The sequence below is a fragment of the Lissotriton helveticus genome, chromosome 1_1 (genome assembly GCF_964261635.1).
Source record: "Lissotriton helveticus chromosome 1_1, aLisHel1.1, whole genome shotgun sequence".
In the NCBI taxonomy this organism is placed as follows: Eukaryota; Metazoa; Chordata; class Amphibia; order Caudata; family Salamandridae; genus Lissotriton; species Lissotriton helveticus.
The window spans coordinates 1,785,903,060-1,785,927,531 of NC_136057.1; the positions used below are offsets into that span (position 1 = coordinate 1,785,903,060).

Consider the following 24,472-nt stretch of genomic DNA (forward strand, 5'->3'; position numbering starts at 1 on the left):
GCTACACTGTCCAGTACTTCAACTAGAAATGCAAAGGATATTCCACCAATATCACATTTAAACCTGTCTGCCAGGTTTCAGCATGGAAAACTCTTCCCCCCCCATCACCAAATCCTTGGAATGATAGAGGAAGGACAGGACAGACAAGCCCCCCATAAGCTGCCATTATGTGGCTTAAAAAGGGGTACCGTGCCTTTAAGGAAACTTTCCAAAACTCTCCTGGTATCCTAGAATGCACAGCAACTCCCTCCACTTTCAGTTCTTTTTTCCGGCTCCTGCTAGCAGGACCCTGGAGCATTGAGCTCTCCCTTTTTTGGGTTTATTTCTACAATTTGTGCACTTTTAAAGTGTTAGTGTGTTCACTCGACGTGTTTTTGCCTTTTCTACTCTTGCTGGAGTTTTTCTGGTGTTTTTTGCTACTCTATCAAATATGCCTGCCTTTTTTGATAAATGTGCGGAGTGCTCCAGGAAAAAGGAAAAATCTGATCCTCACAGGGTTTGTATCCTGTGCCTGCCTTCTTCCCATGTTCCTGAGGAGTGTGATATTTGCCTCCAGTTCCCTAAAAGGACCCTGGAGGACAGGGAGAAGACCAGGCTCCAAGGCTTGGAGCAAAGAAGGCAGCAAGGACAAGGTGGGTCTGAGCATGAAGGGGCTCCTTCCTCTGCCCGTGTGCAGGCCTCTAGGGGGCTCCCCAGGAAGGAAAAGGCCAGAAAACGCCACCGGTCTCCGTCGACGTCGATAGCTTCGGCGTCGAAAGAAATGACTACAGTCTGTTCCCAGTCTCCCCAGGGCTCTGGGTCAAAGCGCCGTCGAGGGGACTGACGTAGAGACCTCAGACGAGGTAGACGTCGAGGACTGATTAGTCGTCGAGCCATCTTCGACGTCGTGAGGGGTCAAGACGCCGGCGCTCGCCATCGAGGCGACACCGCCGGTCACCATCGACGTCGACACGTAAGTCAATGACGTTGAGACGAAGATCAGCGTCGAGACGGAGGTCTTAGACGCCGAGGAGATCGCTGTCGAGGGGGCGATCTACGTCGAGGCACCGACCGTCGAAGCGACGACCATCGACGCTGAGCAGGCGTTCGGCGACGTCAAGGAGACGCATGTCGAAAGGACGTTCAGCGTCAAGGAAGAAGCCTAGACACTCTAGGACCAGGACGGTGTCCTCTACTTCAGCGAGCCCACGGTCGTGGTGACGTCGCTAGTCAACGGGGGGGTAGGGCCTCGAGATCACCATCTTCTGGTCAGAAGAGGAAGAGGAAGAGAAGGAGAGTGGGGAAGTCTCCGGGCTCGGAGTACTCAAGTCTACTCACCCTCCCATCCGAGGTTGCCTACACCGCCTCCGTTACCAAGGGGTCCGCCTCCACGTACCCCGACTCCTCCTCCACTGCCTCCACCCCCTACGCCTCCACCACCACCGGTGCCGCCTCATCGGCATACTCTGCCTCCTCCACCGGCTCCGCCAAGGTCTGTCTCGCTGCATTTGCCGACGCCGCCTACGGGGCACCCTCGACCTAGCCTCCTGGTCAGGCCTCCACAGCGCCCTCCGGTCCGGCCCGTGGACCGGCCGAGGCCACGGAGTTCGAGATCTCGCTCTGGACGGAGAGATGGGTCCAGGAGTCGCCGTCGCTCGTCTACACGATCCAGACGGCGCGGTAGGAGGGACAGGTCTAGATCCCGCCACACGGATTCGTCTAGTGCCAGGGACTATTTACCGACCCTGTCGAACTCCCCTCGGACGAGGGTGTCCCCGATAAACGGCATTGTCTCCTTCCAGGAGGTATTGCTACGAGGAGCGGCGAAGCTGGGCATCACACTCACGGTGCCCACACCCTCGACGTCAGTCATATTCGAGACACTGCACAAGAAGCAGTTGTCTCGCCCATTGTTGCCGTTGGTGCCAGGGTTGGTGGAACCGGCCATGGAGCTCTTCCTCACCCCTGCGGTGACGAGGTCAGAGCTTTCAAGGCTCCAAAAGAAATATTGGGCCCCCGACTCGGACCCAGCGTCTGCGCTTTGACACTGCACCGGACTCAGTGATTGTGACGGCGGCGAGGAAACACGCCACCACCCCGTCATCGACAGTGCCTCCATTCGGCGGGCAGGAAGGTCTACGGGTCGGCCGTCACGGCTATGAAGGCTGCTAGGGCCTCAGCCTTGTTGGGACGTTATGAACGGTCCCTATGGGAGTCCCTCACACGGTTCGTGGAGCTCCTTCCCTGGGACAACAGGGAGGATTTCCAAGAGATCATGAATGAAGGACTCATGGTCTCTAACCAAGTGATCGGATCTGCTGCGGACTCCTCCCTCCTGGCAGCCCAGGGGTACTGTCATAGGGTCAACCTGAGGCGCCGCGCCTTGCTGCGTCTGACGTCCTTGAAGCCCGAAGCGCAGCAGAGGGTGGCCAATCTGCCTTTCTCTGGCGAAACACTGTTTGGAAAACATGCGGACGAGGAGATGGCCCGCATTAAGGCGGAGGCTGAGACCTTGACGGCTGTCTGGTTGGAAAAGCCAAAGGAACACAAGAAGACCTTCCGCCCGTTCAAGAGACGGTACGGGGCGCAGGGTAGAGGGCAAGGTCGGCAGGCTGGACCGCAACAGCAGCAGCAACAACAGTTCCAGCTGTGCCCGTTCCAAAAGCGCCAGAGGGGCCAAGGTGGTCAGCAGTCGTCATCCGCGACCAAAGGCCCGGCTGGGTCTAGGCCCTGAGGTGCTTCTTCCCCCTCATCCGTTACCCGCTCCAGTGGGGGGGGGGGGGGGGGGCAGAGTGGAGAAACATTACTTAAGACAAGTGGGTGCTGAATATTGTTTGCAATGGATACAGTCTTCGGTTCACCAGTCCGCCTCCAGCTGTTCCACCGGTGGGCTCGCAGTTCCAGCTGCGCGAGCTCCAGGCGGAGGCCGACACCCTGTTAAGAAAAAGGGCGATAGAAGACGTCCCTCTGTCTCAAAGGGGAAGGGCCTTTACTCACGCTTCTTCCTGGTGTGGAAGAAGGACAAGAACGAGTTCAGGCCCATTCTGGATTTGCGACAAGCAAACAAGTGGATTTGCAGGGAAAAGTTTCGCATACTGTCTTTGCACCAGATTTACCCTCCGCTGCAAAGGGGAGACTGGCTGTGCGCGATAGATCTGCAAGATGCGTACTTCCATGTGCTCATTGCACGGAAACACCGGAAGTGCCTGCACTTCCTTGTCGGCGCCAATCACTATCAGTACACCGTACTACCGTTTGGACTGAAGTCTGCACCCAGGATGTTTTCAAAGTGCATGGCAGTTTTGGCAGCGCACCTGCGCAAGAACAAGGTGTTTGTCTACCCATACCTGGACGACTGGTTGATCAAAGCCTCCACCTTCCAGGAAGCACAATTGCACTTCAACAGGACGGCCGTCCTTCTGAATCGGCTAGGGTTGCACATAAATATGTCCAAGTCTGTTCCGATTCCGGTCCAGTGCCTGCAGTACTCGGGAGCCTCCATCAGTACGCTGTCAGCAAGTGTCTCCTTCGGAGGAGCGACGCTTATCACTCCTTCGGAAGCCTCAGGCTTCTCATAGCTGCTCCATCTACAACAGTGAGGAAGGTGTCTTCTCTACTGGGATCGATGGCCTCTTGTATCTTCCTCACCCCTCATGCGCGCCTGCACACGAGGCCGCTGCAGGAATGCTTGGAGGATCAATGGGACCAGAGGAAAGGGTGCTGGGACGACAGGATCCAGTTGTCTCTTCATGCCCAGCAGTCCCTGAGATGGTGGTGCTCGGCAGAGAATCTACTCAGAGGGTTGCCTTCCACAAGGAAATCCCGACTCAGACTATCGTGACGGATCCGTCTCTCCAGGGTTGGGGAGCGCATTCAGACCATCTACAGATCCAGGGAACGTGGTCTCCAGCGGAGTCCACGTATCACATCAATTTCCTGGAACTCCGAGCGGTTCACTTGGCACTGAAGGCCTTTCATCCGTCCTTCCAGACCGACTCCTTGCTTATTCAGACGTACAATACGACCACGATGTATTACCTCAACAAGCAGGGGGGCTCAAGATTGCGCACACTGTCACAGGAAGCGCAGGCGATCTGGCACTGACTGCTAGCCAGAGGACTGACGATAACGGCGACTCATCTGCCCGGTGTGCAGAATGCTCAAGCGGACGCCCTCAGCAGACTGCTTCAGGAAAACCACGAGTGGGTCATAAACGACGAGGTGCTAGGCGACGTCTTCACCATTAGGGTCACTGCAGACGTGGATCTGTTCGCCACCGCCGAAAACAGCAAATGCCGCGACTTTGCCTCGAGGTATTATCAGCCGGGGACTCTGGGGGAACGCGTTATGGATCAGCTGGTCGAACAGATTTCTGTACGCTTTTCCACCCATTCCCCTGATTCCGGCGGTGCTCATCAAGCTGGCCCAATCCTGGGCGTGGATGATCCTCATTAGTCCCGAATGGCCAAGACAGTGGTGGTTCACGGACCTGCTTCACCGGTCGATCCTGCCTCATCGGCGGCTGCCGTGTCGGCTGGACCTTCTCACGAAGTTCGGGGGGCAGATGGTGCACCCCAACCTCATCGTTGAATTTGGCGGCATGGCTCCTGAGAGAGTGCAATACGGGCACTTGAATCTTCCCGAGGATACGTTCCAGGAGTGCATGCGCCAGACTGCGGTATGGCTTAGGAGTAACTCTTTGCAATTTAATGGGGGGAAAACCGAGGTGGTATACTGCCCCACGGTCAGATTGTCCCAACATCTACCTCTGGAATTTAGGCTCACTCCTGATGAGGAGCCTCTGATTCCAGCCAAAACAGTGCGCAACCTGGGAGTCTTGGTGGACGTTAACCTCCAAATGGAGTCCCAGGCTAATAAGACTGTCAGCGTGTGCCTTTCATTGATGCGCACGTTACGACAGATTCTTCCACTACTTCCCAAAGACTCGCGCTCACTTGTAATGAGGAAAATTGTGCTGAGTAGGCTGGACTACTGCAACTCTCTGTATCTAGGAGCACCGCAATACATTCTTCAGGGGCTGCAGAGAGTCCAGTCTATGGCAGCAAATATGGTGCTAAACAGGCACCGTGGGTCCTCTACAACGCTGGCTTTGAGAGACCTTCACTGGCTGCCCATTAAAGAAATGATTCACTTTAAATCACTTTGCATTGCCTACAGAGCAGCACACGATTTGGGTCCTGTCCCATTGCAAGAGAAGTTTACCTGGTACAATCCCAAGAGGCAGCTCTGTTCCTCCAGCGCAAATCTATTGATGACTACCAGGTTTAGACGCTCTAGGATGGGGGGGGGGGGGGGGGGCTCTCAGTGTTGTAGCTGCTCACCTATGGAATGAGCTGCCCCAGAACATCAGACAAGCCAACTCTTTGGCTGAGTTTAGAAAAAGCCTGAAAACCTAGCTGTTTCCTAGGTACGATTTCTAGCCCTCCTTTATTTCGCCTTTATCCTATCGGTTGATGTTTAGGTTGGCTTCTCAGGTCTGAGCGCCAGGATACCCGTAGGGTGGCAGCTGTGCAGAACCCAATTCAGTTCAATTCAATTGCATGGACATATTGAAGGAGGCTAAGATGCCATCTACTAGGACCTCTTATGCTTACAAGTGGAAGAGATTCTGCATCTGGTGCATGTCTAAGAACTATGATCCGACGACCTGCAAAGAGGGTGTGGATTCCATACCTTCTGCATCTAGCTCAGTCTGGCCTTAATTTCCATTCCATTAAGGTTCATCTGGCTGCATTGACTGCTTACAGAAAATGCCCTTCGCAGATATCCTTCTTCCAGATTCCTGTGATTAAGGTTTTTTTGGAAGGGTTGAAGAAGGTGTTCCCTCCTGTTCTGCTTCCTTCGCCTTCATGGGAACTGAATGTGGTGCTGTCCAGGTTGATGAAGGAACCTTTCAAGCCTATTCATAAGGCTTCGCTGCAGCACCTGTCTTGGAAGGCGGCGTTCCTCATGGCCATTACATCGGCCCGCAGGGTGAGTGAAATTCAGGCATTGTGTTGCCAGGAACCTTATACTGTATTTCATGCTGCTAAGGTTGTTATGCGTATTCACTCTAAGTTCCTTCCCAAGGTGATTTCTGATTTTCATGTGAATCAGACTATAACTTTACCGACTTTTTTCCAGAATCCTTCCACTCCAGCGGAAAGGTCTCTTCATTCCCTGGATGTCAGAAGGGTGTTAAAATTCTATCTGGATAAAACTAAAGACATTCGTAGATCCGACCAATTGTTTGTCAACTATGGGTCGGTTAGTACTGGTCTGGCTACTTCGAAGCAATCTATCTCTAGGTGGATTGTTTCTTGTATCCAGCTCTGTTATCAGAAAGCGAATAAGAACTTCGGGGGTAAGCCTAAGGCTCATTCCACCAGGGGCAAAGCGGCTACAACAGCTTTGCTTCGTAATGTTCTCATTGCAGAAATCTGCAGGGCTGCCACTTGGAAGTCGGTCCATACCTTTGCTAAGCATTACTGTCTGGACTCTGATGCCAGAGCAGATGCTCAGGTTGGGCAGGCTTCATTGAGAAATCTGTTTGCACAGTAGTGGTATTGCCTTTTTTCTCCACCGCCGGCTTGTTTTTTGGATGGCCTTGACATTCTATTCACTAGATAATGACTACACAGAGATCCCCTACTACAGAAGGAGTAGTTTACCTGTAACTCCAGTTCTGTAGGAGGGGTATCTGTTATAGTCGTAAGCGCCCACCCTCCTCCCCGGTGGAGAAAATGGATAAGATGATGAATGCTACAGGTCTAGCTGTATACACCTCCAAAAAGAACTGAAAGTGGAGGGAGTTACTGTGCATTCTGGGATACCAGGAGAGTTCTTGAAAGTTTCCTTAAAGGCACGGTATCCCTTTTTAAGCCACATAATGGCAGCCTATGGGGGCGGGGGCTTGTCTGTCCTGTCCTTCCTCTCTATCATTCCAAGGATTAGGTGAAGGGGGGGAGGGGGTGGAGTGTTTTCCATGGTGATATTGGTGGAATATCCTTTGCATTTCTAGTTGAAGTACTGGACAGTGTAGCCTTGCATGTATAGGCTGCATTATCTGTCTTTAATTCTCTCTTACGTGTCTATGCACTGCTGCAAAGAAGACAGTTAAAGAGATTATTTTTGATTGCTCCGGGGTCCCCGCACATGAGCGGGACTATTCACTAGATTATGACTATAACAGAGATACCCCTACTAGAGAACTGGAGTTACAGGTAAGAAACTACTCCTTATTGAACCTAGCGGACTAGTTTCTGAACTCATTCGAAATGGGCTTTTACATTTCCCACAGGACTGTGGTAATTCTGAAGGGAGCAAAGTGAACAGCCACCTGTAAATCCTAGCCTTAAAAAGGGAAGAAGTTTTACCTCCAGTGCTTCCAAACAACTGTGACTCCTCTAGTTGCCAGGAAGAAGTGGTACTTTCATAAGTCCTGATTTTAGCAAGCTCAAAATAATTGAAGAAATCAACACGTTGGGTCTTCCTGCAGAGATTCCTTGATCCACGAAGATGGTAAGGGGTACCTGGTTGCAAGGTCGACAGACCACAAAGTCCTCTCCAGTCTGGCCGAAGTCCAGTCAGCCGGTGTCGAGGTCACAGGCCAATTCTTCCTGGTTCAATAACTTGCCTTATGAGGGTCCCAGCAACTCTGACAGCACTTTCTGACTCTGTGAGCTCTGGTGCAAATCTTTGTGTCAGGTCTTAGTTATTTATGCTGCACAGCGGTGGTGGTAGCTTGAAGACTTTGTGCTACCAACTTGCCCCAGCAGGCTTCTTCAACTGTTGTGTCCCTGTTCTGTTCACTGCTTACGACTTGACGAGAATCCCCTGGAGGAGAAGTTGCTCATCTATAACTCTAGCCTTCCTCTAGGGTAAGTCATAAATAACTTTCCCAACTATCTAGACGAAAGAGCATAAAATGTTTCTCTTATGCCAAGGATCTTTTTTCCCGTAAAAAAAAAAAAGGAATCGGTCTGTTACCTTCGAGCTTGATGGCACTCTTGAGAAGGGTGATTCCTTAAAAGAAGAGTTCTTTTTATTTGTTCTTTATTGCAGCCCATCTGCTACAATTACCATTCTTTTTCTTTAAAAAAAAGTTTTTTAAAGCTGTTTCTAGCCACCTTTTACTTTATTTGTGACTTTTTAGTTCCTGTGTGTATATTTGTTTAAAAGTGCTCTGGGATCACACTGGTTGGACAGTTCTGATGGATACTTCTACCATTTTACCACAGATTCTTCACCTGTAAAATATTCCCAAGCACCAGACTGGCCCATGAGATCTTGAAAGCGATAGCTCTTGGGTGTTATGAGGTAGTGCCATCTGAGTCAGTTATTGCTTCGGAAGTGTCAGAGCAGAGCTGCTTATAGGTTCCATCACTTATCACGAATGTTGGCTCATTGAATTCCACTTTGACGCAGATCTGGAGCTCTCCTCCCAAGTGTGTCCGCCGCCTGCTGATTACAAACCTACAAGACTACGTGTCCTAACACCCCCCTCTTCCGCAAATTCAAGCTGTGCTGTCACTACAGGAAGCCATTGTCGATCACATGCCACAACTATGCATGTCTGTGGTGCTTGGACTCCAGCCATGCTTCAAAGTTTTGTGAGAAGTTTGACTCTATGTACCCGAGTGGGAACAGAGAGAACCAATCAAAATTTTATGTAACAGAGCAACACCAAGTGGTTGCATTCATCATTGACAGCAACGGTCCTCCTCCCAGTTGCACTGCCACTTCCCGCCCCGATTGGGGGCTGTTCTCGCACCTAATCCCAGTCTTACCCAAAGTCAACCGTTAATTCAAAAACTGGGGGCCCTGATGGACATGCTTCTTTTTGTGAAGTAAGCCAACGCTGCATAAGAGGGGTTTGGAGACAGCCATACTACAGCCAATTCCTTAGGGTTTCTTTCGCCAGCCATCAATTTCATTAGCAGTGGCTAAGTTCAGGTGCTGTTCAAGGGCTGCGCATACTGAGAACGGAAGCCTTGCTTCTCAGCCAGCTCAGCAACCAGCTCGGACCTTTCACAAATCTATAGGGCATGGTGACCGCTGAAGCTGTTCACATCAGCAGGGGCAGCAGTGTTCTAATTGCTACTCCTGTGACTCCACAGCTACCAATCCACTCTTGCTTCACCTTTCAGGACCACAGCCAGCCGATAGGGGGTATGACCCGAATTTTATTATGTCCTTCCTCACTGAAAATTCATCACATGGGATCAGTCCATGTTGCAGATTGTTTAATGGGTCTACGCCCTGCCTTTTATTTTGTCCACTCACACATTCTTCCGTTCTCAGCTCGTATTTTGACAGACCACAATAACTTCTTTATGTAAGAGTTTAGTCCACTACCTCATTGAGAGAGTACCTGAGTGAGAAATGGGGGTGGGGTGTTATTCCAACTAATTCTTCCTTCCCAGGAAGGACCTCCAGGATCCGAATGCTTCTTTACGAATGGACAAATTCAAAAAGTTCTCTGGCTCTGGTTCTTCCTCCTCTAGATCCAGGGACTTGGATGGTGTTCTTGGGCTTGTTGGACACATTTTCAAATGCCTATCCTTTTGTTCTTCAGACTTTACCTAAGGTTCACGGTGGAAGCACTTCCAGTTTGCCACTCTACCCCTCACCTCAACGGTCTTGTGTTCCCATGGTGATGCCAGCGGTCACAGCTTATCTTCGTTGGTGTTTGGATACATGTATTCCGTTAACTCAACGGCTGGCTGCTTAAGGAGGGCTTGCCCCATTTCATCTGCAGCCCACCTCCGGACAATTGTCTAGCTGTCATCCGTAGGATTTTTCCTTCAGCGTAATAGTCTCACCTTATGCCAGTACATAGAAGTCCCTTAAATAAGAGCTATTCCGGGCACACTGATGTTCAAGGCCTTGCTCCATGAAGTCAGTGACATTCAGGATGCTCGTTCTTGGAGAGGATTGTTCTGAGACTTCTTAGGTCCCTAGCCTTGTATATCATCCTCATCCTTGCCAGATAACATATGCAAGCCCTACAGAGAAACCTTTCATTTCAATGGTTTCTGAACCTGGGAAGCGCAGCTGACTCAATCTGTATCTCTCCAGTCACACCCAGAGCTCACAGAGGAGTCCGATGCTCCAACTGTAGATTTGAGGGCTCCTCTGGGAGAAGTGGAAATCGGGGGTCTCTAGTCACTATTGATGCACAGGTTTCACATCTCTCTGTTGGCGCTTTATATTGAAAGCCTTTCTACCAACCATCAAGGGCAGGATGGGACAGGTTGTCGTGGACAATGCTACTGCCATGTGATACTGAAACCAATTAGGACAAAGTGGGGTCTTGCACCTTCTGCCAGGAGAACCTGTGCCTTTAGGAATGACTGGATCAGCAGGTCATTTTTGGCGTGACCAATCACTTGGCAGGGTCTCAGAATGTTAGGTCAGACAAACTGAGCAGATGTCTGCTGGCAGATCACTAGTGTAGTCTTCATCCTTGTGTGGTTAAGGGCAACTGTGACTGGTAGGATGTACCTTGGCAGGATCTTTTCACCCCTGGCAAAAGCTTACTGTGTCAAGACTACTGCATGCTAGATTTTCCACTAGGAAGATCCAAAGGAAACTCATTGCGCCTGCAATGGGACACAGGCATCCTGTACACATTCCCATCCCTACCTGCCTCTGCTTCCTTGCACCTTTAAGGAAATCGGGACAATCTTCCCAAATCCTATTGATAGCCTGAATTATTGTGCCCCCGTGGGGGCAGGGGTAGCATCCTGATCTCTTGACCCTGCACATTTGCCCTCTGATCCAGCTACACTTTTGGGACGACCTCCTGTTGAAGAAACAGGGCAGAGTCTTGCGGCCAAATCTCCACTACCTTTGTCTCCGTGAGTGCTGATTGTTGGCAACTGAGCCGTTTTGAGATGCAATTGAAGAGATGGATGCAATCCTTTCAGTCGTACTTCCTTTGACCAAATCTATCTATTCAGGACATTGAGTGAAGTTTGTGTTCTGTTGTAAGATCTGCCAGCTTGATCTCTTACAGGCTAAAGTATTGTTTTTGTATGTTTGATTTGTCAATACACTAACAAGGCTTTGCAAGGTGAGCAGAGTTAAAGGTACATGTCTGTCTTTTAAAGAAAATGTGTTTGCTTGACCAGCCTTCACACTTTAAATCACCTGTTGCGATGGATTTTCTGAAATGGTTAACAGATCTATTTCCCCTGAAACAATTTATTATTCCTTTAAATTAACCAGCCTCCACTTTATAAAGGTGTGGTAGGCTCTAGCCTAGAGGGATGCCCCTGAAGGCCTGTGGGCTTATTCCACCACTGCTACGGTCACTAAAGGCATTAGCAAGAGTTTTATGACCTTGCTACATGGGCTTCCGTACACAGGATCACAACCGCCACTGCCTTGACTATTGGGTCTCAGGAGTTATTGCTGTGATATTTGGCTAAAGTTGAGGAATGGTTAGTACCCATAAGGAAAACAAGTTACTTAACCTTTAGTAAGGCTGTTTTCTGGTGGGATATTTAAGTTCCTTGCCTCCCTCCCACCTATCTATTCTGTGGCAAACACATTCTGAAAAGTACCCAAGTTTGTTTTCAGAATACTCTGTTGCAACTTAATTGACTTGATTCGCGTCTGGGTGCTCTGAAGACAAACAAATCTGGAACTGACATCGGTGTGCAGGGCAAGTGTCTATAGGCAGTTCCACTTCCTCACTCCTGGGGTAGTGTGAGTCTGTTGTAGTCAGGTGGTGCTACCCAGCAGCACCCTAGAGCTATTACTTTAAAGATCTCTGGATCCAGTCTGGTGGCTGAGAATGTTCCACAAGTGCGGATTCGACAGATAGAGTATCCGCCAGTTAGTGTTACTGAAGGTAACCTGTTCTTCAGTACTTACGATTTTGAAGAAGATTTCCCTAGAGGAGAGAGCGGATTGCAGGTAAGGAACGTTTCCATCTGCAGACATTTTGTAGAATTGAACTTCAGACACGTCAGCTAGGACCATACTCTGTCCATTTACCAGGTCTCTCTTTCTTCACGGAAAGAATGATCATCTAACTAGGAAATCAACACTGTTTTAGTTACACCTCAGAGTAGTAGAGGTGTTTATTTCTGTTTCTTCTTTTGATTTAGAATTGGTCAGATTCAGGCAGTGACTTTCGTTGCCTATGATTTTTGGATTGACTCTGTGTTAATTAAAATAACCTGTAAATCCAATCTGTGGTTTCCTCTTTTCCAAGCTTTGCTTCAGAGAATGTGCAGGCTGTTTAGTAGACTCTCCAGACATGTCCAGTCTATGGCTGAATTCAAAGACTGGCTTTGCGGCTGACTGGACAAGACGGTGCCCCTCCTCTATGGCGGACTGCAGCCTGAAGGACTGATTACGTACTCTGTATGGAACACATTTGATAAGTGTGGCCTGTAATGTCAATACAGTCTGTCATGCTGATTTCAGCCCTTGGGTGGTCTGTCAAGTCACTGTCAATGGTTGCAGAGTAAGTCCGGCCATGACACTTTTAAAGGAGAAGCACCATGGAGTAAAGTAACAGATGAGGGACGCAGCTCACCACCCTTTTCTTATTTCTCCTTTTGATTCCCATTTTATAAGCATGCCCACCCCTTAAATGTCCACTCCTTTCGTTGGTGGGTCTTTTCTGTCAAATGTTGAACCGATTGGAATGTGTATAATTTGATTTTATATATATATATTTTTTTTTGTTTAAAGTATTTGTGCAACATTGGATGGAAACAAGAGCAGCTGCTTCTGTAAAACCCCATCTGCAGAAAACATGGCTTCCCCTAATGAACCCTAATTCCAATCCTTTCTGCCAATGAATTCAACCTGACTTGCTGTCCTCTCCTTCTCTTTCCCAAATTCAGCCCCAACTGGGTATAAGTCCTGGTCCAAGAATCGCTCCATCCAAAGCCGCAGTGATACCCACACTTTCCCACTACTGAAATTGGCTTACCCCATCCTACATCACGCCGCAGCTGCCCTTCCAGTCTAATTAAACCTGCCTCTTGAATCCTAACACAAATGCCCATTAAATGTAGTCTCTTCTTCCTCCACAAATCCAGGCCCTTTGTCCACCCTTAGTTCAACTCATGGTCCCAAAATATTGTCATAAGTGGGGTGTGTACTAAAATCCTCTAATTTGTCATTTTCCCAGAATAGGCTCTCCTCCCTTATAAAACTATTCAGGTTCTTCCTTCTGTTTCCTCTACTTTTGATTTCTTTCACTTCCTTTTCTCTTTTATGCTCCCTATCCATTCCCTTAAGTTATTCTTTGCTTGCACTTCTCCCATCTATCCTTTCACATCAACTTTGTTCCTCTTTCCCTCCGTTCATCTTTTCATTTCTTCTTTTCTGCCCCTTCTCTTCTGTCCCTTCTCTTCTGTCCCTTCTCTTCTTGTTCCTTTCATTATTTCCTCTGCCCTTTCTCTACTGTTTTAATCAAGGAGGAGGAAAAGGGGTTAATAATGTAGGGTGATGGTCATAGACTGCCTCTGCCCGTTACCCACTGCCTTTCATCTGGGTTTTGAGGAGTCTTGAAGCCTGAATTGTTCTGGGGAGCCCGACCTCCAGTCCTGGTTGCTCTTGTTTCCTGCCCAATAAATATTTGCATTAATGACTCAAAATGTGTCCAAGTACAAGCAGTCTGAGTAGTGAAAGTGAAGACTCGTGCAGCCAAAGAACTATCCTTTTTTACATACATGTTGATTTTGCTGCCCACGCCCTGCTCACTGTTTCCCACCCTGCCATGCACGCTAAGTTTGCATCCCTGCCCTGCCCTGCACATTTATTTGCAACTGTGCTCTAACTTATTGGCTGGCATTTGTTTGTCCGCCCCACCTGTCAACTGCTAGCCCAAGTCAGCATGCCTCATGACATCTCTGTCCCTTATCTCAGAACCCACAATTCCAATGCCTTACCTGAAAAAGTAAAGAAATGTGACTCTTTGCACCCTTTAGAAAGAGAAGAGGATGGATTACTGTATAGAAAAATGTGTCTCCCTGATTTCACTACACATGGTGAAGACCTAGAAGGTATCCCAGTACTTAACAATACCTTGTTGACTTGGGCCTATTTTACAGTGCTGCTATGAGATTTTCTCACTGCACGGATATACCCCTTGTAATCCGGTTTTCCCGTTCAGCAGCAGTTTATGGCATAACTGTAGTAATTTATTGTAAATTAGGCCTTCTTGCATCCAACTTTAATAGCAATAATACCCAAAAGGCCATTGTTCCACCATCATGTAGGCCTTTTTTCAGGGAGGGCTTCCCCTTCCCTTCTCAAACATTTCACCCAGACCTACGCAGCCATTATCAACAAAACTAGAAATGGCCTTCTTGTGGGCTTGAGCCGTTAACTTTGCCATTCCCCTACCGTGATCTCAAAACAGGAACATCTCTCCCTTGTCCCCTTTCCCACCGTTCCCTCAGCAGCCTCCCCTGAAACTCCTGGCCATCCTCCCAGTTTCCCCTGCACCACACCATCCCTCACAACCTCGCCCCCCAATAAAAGCAGGTTTTTTAGGAGTTCTTTGGTGCATCCGTCTTAACGATCACTGCATGTTTTCAGGAACAGCTGCAGTAGATGGACTTTGCTGACTTACGTTGGAATACTGTTCCCAAGCACGTGGTCTTGTGCCTTGCGCCGGGCTCTGTGCATGAGCGCACCTCTTCTCTAATGCTGGGTATTCTCCTCCCCTTCCCTATCCTGCAACATCACCTCCCTCCATCCCGCTTTTTCTGCTTCTAGGTGAACAATGCAACTGCCCGTGTGATGACCAACAAGAAGATGGTGACCCCGTATGCAAACGGTGAGGACCTGGTGAAGGGATATTTGGTTGGGGTTGATGGGTGGTTGCTTATCGATCAATGTTACTGAGTTTTATTGGGAGGACGAAGAATAAGTATTTCTAGGACTTATATAACCTATATATACACACACATATCAAAAATTCACACAAAGTGATATCACCTTTCCATTTAAATCAAACTTTAAAGTTAGTAGTTTTCTTTCCAAAACCAGAAACTATGGCAGTACGGGCTTTACATGCACTTGATGTTAAACAAGCACTGCTGTACTATTTGGAACGTAGAAAACCGTTCAGAAAACCCAATTGTATTTCTTTCTCACACAGAAAGGAAATGCTATTTCTAAAACAGGAATAGCAAGATGGATTGTCAAATGTATCCAGTTTTGTTATGCCAAAGTAAAACTAACACTACCAACCATGCCAAGGGCTCATTCAACATGAAAGAATGAAGTAACTTTGGCTTTTCTGGAAAATATCCCTCAATAACATTTGCTAAGCAGCAACATGGGTGAACCCACACACTTTAACAGAACACTACTGTGTGGATGTTCAAGCTAGACAACAGGCTCTAGTTGGACAAACAGTCCTTCAAACATTAATTCAATCAAACGCATCATCTCATGCCTAAAGCCACTGCGCAGAAGGTACTGCTTTACAGCCTGTGCATAGCATGTATCTGAGGCCAACAAATGCTACAAATGGAATATGTTGCCATGTAAGCATCTATTTGTAGCATGTAGTGCTGCAGATTCAAATGCATTCTCTTGTCTCCCCAGCAGGTATTAAAAAAAACTAACTTAGACTATATACTCACTGTATATATGGCTAAGGGAAAAACATTATCTAACAAAGGAATGGTTGAACATGTGCAGTGTCTCGAGGGGAAGAGACGACACACAATGCCGATCATACATTTTTCACGAGTAAAAAGTCTATGCCCAACACTAGATGACTGGAGTATGCATAGCATGTGCATCTGCAGCACAATACGCTACGAATTGATGCTTGCAGGGTAAGTAACATACTCCTTCCAGTGGTGCCCAGAGGCCTTGACCAGGGGAAAGCGACATGTCTGGAGTCACATATGCCATTGTCCATGGGTGGAGAAGAAATATAGGTTTTCTACAAAATTCCACCTGGACATCAAGGAGAACATACCAGCAGACTCTTACCATGGCAACAGCTTGAAGAGAGCCAGTACTTGCATCTACAGGCCCTCCTCCAGACACGGAGAGCAAGAGTATACATGGTGGGGAGGAGGATGTAGAGGTCAGCAGTGGTGCATTGTAATTTCAAACTTCCTGCTTATCTGCCATGCCCACCAACAGTAGGGTGGAGTTGAGAAACTCATGCAGCACCTACAAGAAGAGTTTAAAAAGCGGGCCAACAAATCTGGGATTGCTGGACAATTGCCAACACTTGTCTTAAATCTGCACTGGATGCAGCAGAGACTGCCAGTAGGTAACTATGCACTGCCAGAACTCTGGATCAGCATGCCTGGCTTCCTGGACACAGAAAATTCCTCAGATTTATAGTGGACAGTATGTACTGCCAATTCAAGATATTAACCTTCATTATAAAATCAGCAGCAAGAGTGTTCACAAAGTGTCTGGCTGTGGTCGCAGCATACCTCAAAAGAAGGGAAATACATGTGTACGGTAATATGGACAACTGGCTAGTAACAGTAAGGACATTAAAGCAATGCAAAAACAGCGTACACACAATCATAAGGAGACTCCACAGCCTGGGATTCTCCATTAACTTCAAGTAGTCGCCACTAACGACCTATGATGAATCTATTTTCATCAAAAATTAAAGGAAGTTTTGCAGCCTGAATCCTGTTCTGGGTTCACATGCTGTGCATTATTATTCCGCCATATAGTGGTTGGGTCGGGAATTGTCTGTTTCTGATGCCCATGCGCACTGTAGTCCAGGGGAGGAGTCACCTATCTCGTGATACTTTGAAGACTCTTCCAAGACAACAAGGTGCAAACATCCGGACCCAACACTAGGGGGCGATCTATGCTAAGATATGAATGTCAGCAGCCCTACATGCCAAGAACAGATGCATACTGGTAAGTAGCATTTGCCTTTTCATGCGTGTCGTCGGCCACCATTTGGTGCTAGGTCCATCCCTTGTGACATCAGACCAGACGGCTCCCCGGACGTTCCTGTGCATGATGGGCATCTTCAGATTCTTTTTCTGTCGTTAGGTCTGGAAGCAAGGGAAGAGAAACCGGATTTTTGGACGAAACACCCATCATTTTGGGGGGATTTTAGCGAAAGAACCATTTTACTTTGATTACCAAGGCACTGGAAAAAAAAGGATACCTCCGGCCACCTTTTCCCATCGGGGGACCCATTGGGAGCAGCAACCACGCAGATGGACCAAAATGAGGCAAGGTAGGGGCCATGGTAAATACCCCTTTCAGGTTTTGCCTTAATTGACCCCACAAATTTGCACAACGTGATACACACGATGTCTGTAACCTCTGTTTGCCTAGGGATCGCAAGGATTGCGAGGCCTGCGCTGTATCTGTGTCAAAAGCATTCAAGGCCCGAAGAAAGCAAAGGGAAGAGTACCACCTTACTATGTTCGGCACCAGAAACAGCAGGTATCGCTGAAGTAGTTTGGTCTCTCAAACGATGAAAAGTAACCGGGGTAGCCGCAGAATCAACACATGCAGGACCGGTTGTTGAAATCCTTGAGGGGGACGCCAAGAGAAGAGGCGTACTGCGAAAAAGATCCAAAGGACGTCAAAGAAAGCGGAGAAGGTAACTAAGACCCCTCAGTTACCAAGGGCGGCACAGAAGGCAGCCCAGGCATCGAATACGATGACTAAAGGTCAGCCATGGCTGAAAGAATCCCACAGACCTCATGCCAGGGATACTGACTAGAGGAAAACGTCAAAATCATCGTAGACCGGTGCTGGACGAGAGGCCTTGGCTAAGACCATACCTTCGGAGGTGGAATTCACTGCATCAAAGAAGAGGATCTCCACAGCTTCTGCGGCCGACAGGGCCCTCAAGGTGGAGAAAGAAGATGCCTGGAGGCAGAAATGGTGGCACTCCACATAAGGAGTTCGAGGTGCTAAAGGAATACAGAATTCCTTTGAAACCTTCCACCACCTCAGAGACCGAGGAAGAAGATATCGTCGGTGCTCTGGCAACACCCAAGCCTCACGAAGATTAAGTCGAGGAAGAACTCTCCTTTCCAGAAGAAGAGGAAGCGACAGCAACATTCGAGTAAGAATGGAACGACTTAGACCTCTTCTTCAGGGCTCTCCATGTCTATCGCTATCTCTCAAAGACTTCGCCACCAGACGACATAGCCTTTTACAACAGCTTCATCAAGAGAGTAGCTGATACTTTGGGGTCCCCTTAGAAAAGGAAAAAGGAGTCTCATGTTTCCTTCTAGAAACATTAACATCCTCAAAGGGTATACATTGCCTCCTTATGCTTCCAAGCATTCTGGATCGGGGCAAGGACACTTTCAATGAGCCTGTCTCAGCAAAAGGAGTAACAGCAAGGGTAGAAAAGATATACAAGACCTCCAATAAGGACCCAAAATACATTCAAGGGTACACAGTGGCTGGCTCCATCACTGTTGCCACAGCAAGGAGCGATGCTCATTCCTCCACTGGCCCACGTCCAGAAAGGGAAAAGTAAGAAAATGGACATGGTTGAGAGGAAGATGGAAAAGGAGGCAGCAACACAATGACTCATCACAAACTCTAATGCCCTCCTAGTTTTGCAGCGTGAATCTTTCTGGATTCACTATGCTGTGCATTATTCCGCGGTCTTGTGGTTGGGTCCGGATTCGTAGTCTTTTCTTTGTTTTTTTTTTTTTTTTCTTTGCCCAGGTGGGCGTCGGCGTCACACCCCCTTTTGGGTGTATTTCCGGTGACGTCGGCATGCTTCCTGCGGAAGCTCCCACTCTTGGGCGCCATCTTCAGATTCTTTTTTTCCGCGGTCGGGTCTGGATCGTTCCCGTTTGGGCTCCAGACATTTTTGGAGAAAGAAGAAAGAAAATACAGAAAAGACGAGGAGAAGTCATCTGAAGACTCCAGGGGACTTCACCGACGAAAGACAAGCAAAGATAAGGCGTTTTCCATCCAGATCTTCGACGACCGTCGACGAACACGCGACCAGAGAGCCCCTGGACGCTCGAGGATGGACAACACGCCGTTCAAGTTCTGCCGGAACTGCCACCACAAGTACGCGCAGAAAGACCAGCACCCGGTATGCAACCTTTGCCTACCGGTGGACCACGAAAGCGGAGACTGCAACGCCTGTTCCGCCTTCACCCCGAAGACCCTTCGTGTGAGAGAGAGGCAGAGGGTAGCACACGCCACCCTGCAGGGGAAGGCCCCGACCCCGTCGCTCTACGAGCTGGGGATGTCCTCCGAGGAAGAAGACAACGCTGCCGCCGAAGACGACTGCTACACGGTCGTAGAGACCGATTACACGAAGACTTCTGACAAGGTAGGAGACTCTTCGGCCCCCAAGAACCCGAGAGACTCTGAGTCTCGAAAAATCGAGGGCAAGACCCCGAAAGCGCCGACGCCAAAAAAGGCGGCGTCCGCGACTACTCCCAGGCCCAGCGGATCCTCAGAGAAGGAGTCCCCGGCGCCGAGAGCTGCTGATCAGCAGAAGACGTCGAAAATCGTCCCCGAAAAGGATCGATCGACGAGGGAGAAAGACCCGAAACTGTCGACGACGACCAGAGACCCGATATCCGGTTCGACGTCAAACTTCGACTCCGAGAGGCACGGCGACGAGCCATCCGTCGAAGAGACCGGCGGAACCATCCGACGCGGAACACGCGGCCGAGATGGAAAAGAAAAGAAGGCGCCTCGAGGCAGAGATGGAGAACTTCATGCAGCGGAAAAAAGATTTCGACGCAAGGATGAAGGCCTTCACGATCCCTCACAAGACCAAGCCACCAGTGCTGGAGGCGGTCGAGGAGGAAGAAGAGGAGGTCGCCGAAGTCACCGAGCAAGACCGGGACGTCGAGGTGTTCGACGACCAGGAGGAGTACGAGAATCCCCACGAGAGCTACGGCTATGGGGAGGAAGATGAGGGCAGGACAGACACAGAGTCGGCGCCCTATGACCTTCAGGATGTGGATTACATCGATGTCGAGACCGACAGCCCGGAGGAGGTGGTCGACACCTACCCCTCGAGGCCCTCGCCGCCGGACGACATCGGGGCCTACAACGCGGTGATACAATCTGCCGCAGCAGCTTTCAAGCTCAAGCTCGACGAAGAGAAGCAGAAAGCAGACTTTCTTCTGGAAACATTGCTCCCAACACAAACGAGGAGCCAGTTCCTCCCGATGCTCGAGAGCGTCTTGGCTCAGGGGAAGGAAGCTTTCAGGGAGCCCGCAACATGCAAGGCAGTGACTCCCAGAACTGAGAAGAAGTACAAGCATGCCGCGAAGGACCCGGCCTACATTCAGGGTACGGTCTCCGCAGACTCCATTATCACGGCCACAGCAAGGAGGAGGGCTAACGTACCCACTACCTCGGGCCCGCCACCGGATAAAGAGAGCAAAAGGATGGATCTGGTGGGCAGAAGGATCGAACGGAATGCCGCGACCCACTGGCGCATGGCTAATTCCAACGCCCTGGTGAACAGACACATGTACCAAATCATGGAGGGACTGGGACAGTTGGTGAAGGACTTGCCCCAGGATGCCAAGCAGAAAGCCGAAAAGCTAATTGAAGAGGGGAAGAATGCTGCAAATTCTTGCCTTAAGACGGCTCTGGATGGGGCAGACACGGCCAGCAGGCTCATGATGATGGGCGTCACGGAAAGGAGACACGCCTGGCTCAGGATATCCGGTTTCAAACCGGAGGTGCAACACAGCATCCTGAACACCCCGTTCAACGGCAGTACGCTTTTCGGACAAACAGTTGATGAGCAACTCAGCCAACTTAAGAAGGATAACGAAACAGCAAGATCCATGGGAGCATTGCAGTTCAGAGGGAACAAGAGGGGCACCCCGTCACGGAGGCCCGGCGGAAGAGGCGGAAACCAGCCAGGTACTTCACACCAGGCTTTCCAGCAAACGCACCAGGCAGACTCGCAGGGTCAGCTGGGCCATCAGAAACAGCCCTGGCAGTACCAACAAAGAGGCCAGTCCTTTCGAGGGAGAAATGGACGAGGACAAAATAGAAGAGGGGGCCAGCAGCCCACCTCCAAGTGACTTCGAAAAAATCCGTGTGCCCACCCACAAAAAAGATCCCAGGGGGCAGCACGTACAGATGGGTCAAGACAAACTAGACACCCACGACCACAGGACACCAGTGGGAGGGAGATTAAGATTCCACCTCCAGGAGTGGAGAGGAATCACATCAGACAAATGGATCCTCAACATTATCCAATTCGGATACTGCATAGAGTTGGAGGCGAGGCCAACAAGCAGAAAACCAAGAAGAAAGCCGCTAGCAAGCAAGCAGCTGCAGTGCCTTCAGGAAGAAGCAAAAGAACTCCTGCGGAAGCAGGCCATAGAAAGGGTACCATTCAAGGAAAGAAACACAGGAGTATACTCAACATACTTCCTGGTACCAAAAGTAGACGAGACAATGAGGCCCATTCTCGATTTACGGTTCGTGAACCGATTCATAAGAACGCAAAAATTCAAAATGACCTCCCTGCAAGAGGTGCTCCCACAGTTGCAGACCGGGGACTTCATGGTCACGATAGACCTCAAAGACGCATACCTGCACATCCCAATGAACAGGAAGCACAAGCACATGCTCAGGTTCACCGTGGGAGAAAGCCACTACCAGTTCACGACACTGGCCTTCGGTCTAAAATCGGCACCAAGAGTTTTCACAAAGTGCCTCGCAGCAGTCGCGGCGCACCTAAGAAGGCAGGGGATACATGTATACCCTTACCTGGACGACTGGCTGGTGAAAGCAAACTCATACCAGAAATGCAAGCTGCACGCACATACAGTGACCAGCACGCTCATAAACCTGGGGTTCTCCATCCATTGGAAGAAATCATCAATGGAGCCGGAACAAGTGAAGATCTTCCTGGGAGCACAGATCAACACCTTACAGGGCAAGGTGTTCCCCAGCGAGAAGAGGGCGAGGGCGCTGGTGAAGGAAACTCGCCTCTACCGGAAGGGACAAGCTCGGACAGTGAGGACGGCGAGCAAGATCATGGGGATGATGGCATCATGCATCCACCTGGTACCGAATGTACGACTCCACATGAGACCCATTCAAGAATGGCTACAGGAGCAATGGTCACAAGCTACAGGCAGTTGGGAGGATCTAGTGGTTGTAACGCACGCAGTGCAGAAGGAGATGACATGGTGGACCATGGAGAACATAGCAAGGGGAAAGCCTCTAACGCCCCCAACGCCAACAGTGACCATCACCACAGACGCATCCCTGAAGGGATGGGGCGCTCACATGGAGGAGCTCAAGGTGAGGGGACTGTGGACACCGACGGATGCCACAAAGCACATCAATTACTTAGAATTGAAGACAATTTTCCTTGCACTGAAGGCCTTTCAAACAAGACTGTACAAGCACAAGGTATTGATACAAACAGACAACACCACTGCGATGTTCTACATCAACAAGCAGGGGGGCACACAGTCCGCACCGCTTTCAACGCTGGCGCAGGAGATATGGAGATGGGCCATCCCTCTCAAGATAGACCTGCTAGCCATACACCTACCAGGGAAGGACAACATACAAGCCGATTGGCTCAGCAGGCAGACATCGGCATCCCACGAGTGGGAGCTCAATGCTCAGGAGACAAGATACCTGTTCGACAGGTGGGGGACACCATCGGTGGACCTGTTTGCCACACGCCAGAATGCAAAATGCCAAAACTTCGCATCCAGGCAGCCCGAGGAGGGGACACTGGGGAATGCCCTATGGATAGATTGGTCAAGGACATTTGCCTACGCCTTTCCCCCGATACCACTGATGCACAGAGTACTGAGCAAGTGCAGAGCGAGCAACATGACACTGATACTGGTCGCACCGCAGTGGGCGAGACAGACCTGGTACTCGCAGATCATGGAGATGACACAGTGTGCACCCCACAGATTCAGCAGGAGGAAAGATCTACTGTCCATGCAGAACGGAGAGGTACTGCATCCAGAGCCAGAGAGCATGAGCCTAGTAGCGTGGCTCCTGAGGACATAGAGTTCGCACATTTGAGACTACCAGAAAGCACCCTGAGGGTACTTCGGGAGGCACGAAGGCCCAGCACTCGAAAGTGCTACGTTGCGAAATGGAAAAGATTCACAATATGGTGCAGACAGGAAAGACTCCACAATAAGATGAAGAGGGACTCCACAGTGCTAAGGTACCTGACGCACTTACTGGAGAAGAACCTTAGCTCATCCTCGTTAAGAGTTCACTTGGCAGCGATAGTAGCCTACACAAGGGGAGAAACGTGCAGGAGCTTCTTCACATCACAGGTGGTGAAGAGATTCCTAGAAGGAGCGAAAAGGATCGCACCACCCAAGCGGGTGCCGCCACCTGCATGGAACTTGAACACAGTCCTAACGGAACTCATGAAAGAGCCCTTTGAACCACTTCACAAGGCCTCCCTAAAGATGCTAACTATGAAAACAGCCTTCCTGGTTGCGATAACGTCCTTACGCAGAGTAAGCGAGCTTCAAGCGCTGACGCTACAAGAACCATACATACAAATACACAACGATAGAGTTGTGATGAGGACTGACCCACACTTCATGCCGAAGGTAGTATCCAATTTTCACATGAACCAGTCGATACAGATACCGAGCTTTTTCCAAAAACCCACAACCAGCGCAGAGAGAGCTCTGCACACCCTGGACGCCAGAAGGGCAGTCATGCACTACATTGAAAGGACAAAGGGGCACAGGAAAACGAAACAGTTTTTTGTGTCCTTCGCAAACAGCTTCATGGGCAAAGCAGTAACCAAAAGGACCATTGCACGAGGGATCGCACAAACAATCCAACTCTGCCACAAACGGGCAGGACAGGAACTGGCTGAGGGGACGCGTGCCCACTCCACCAGGAAGAAGGGCGCTACAATAGCCTTCCTGGCTAACACACCCATAGAGGACATATGCCTGGCGGCAACATGGGCTTCGGTGCACACGTTCACGAAGCACTACTGTGTGGACATACAAATGAACAAGGAAGCTCAAGTGGGACAGAAGGTGCTACAGCACATATTCAACACCCAACGCTCATCTTCCACCCAGCCGCCACAGAGATGAGAAACCGCTACAAAATCTATGCACAGCATAGTGAATCCAGAAAGATTCACGCTGCAAAACGAATAGTTTTCTTACCTGTCGGTGTAGTTTTGCAGCTTGAAGATCTTTCTGGATTCACTAGCGAACCCACCCACCTCCGCCAGAAAGATGAGGCTGGAGAGAGAAGAGGTGGTTAAGTAAGGAATAGACTTTGAAAGTACAAAGCGGTAAATACAAACTAAGATGAACATTGCCATTACTTCGGAAACGAAAGAAACACGGAAAAAAAGAACCCGAAGATGGCGCCCAAGAGTGGGAGCTTCCGCAGGAAGCATGCCGACGTCACCGGAAATACACCCAAAAGGGGGTGTGACGCCGACGCCCACCTGGGCAAAGAAAAAAAAAAAAAAAACCAAAGAAAAGACTACGAATCCGGACCCAACCACAAGACCGCGGAA

At 49.6% G+C, this 24,472-nt stretch overlaps 1 protein-coding gene across 12 annotated transcripts in view; it reads left to right on the plus strand.

Annotated features, from left to right (window-relative positions):
- The window catches only part of RBFOX2 (RNA binding fox-1 homolog 2), a 686,272-nt gene that overhangs the window by 477,744 nt on the left and 184,056 nt on the right, over nucleotides 1–24,472 (plus strand). For all 12 annotated transcript variants that reach the window (XM_078640431.1, XM_078640440.1, XM_078640444.1 and 9 more), the window contains one exon: nucleotides 14,731–14,791. In XM_078640431.1, the coding sequence (XP_078496557.1) occupies nucleotides 14,731–14,791 (61 nt within the window). The remainder of the gene's footprint in view (nucleotides 1–14,730; nucleotides 14,792–24,472) is intronic.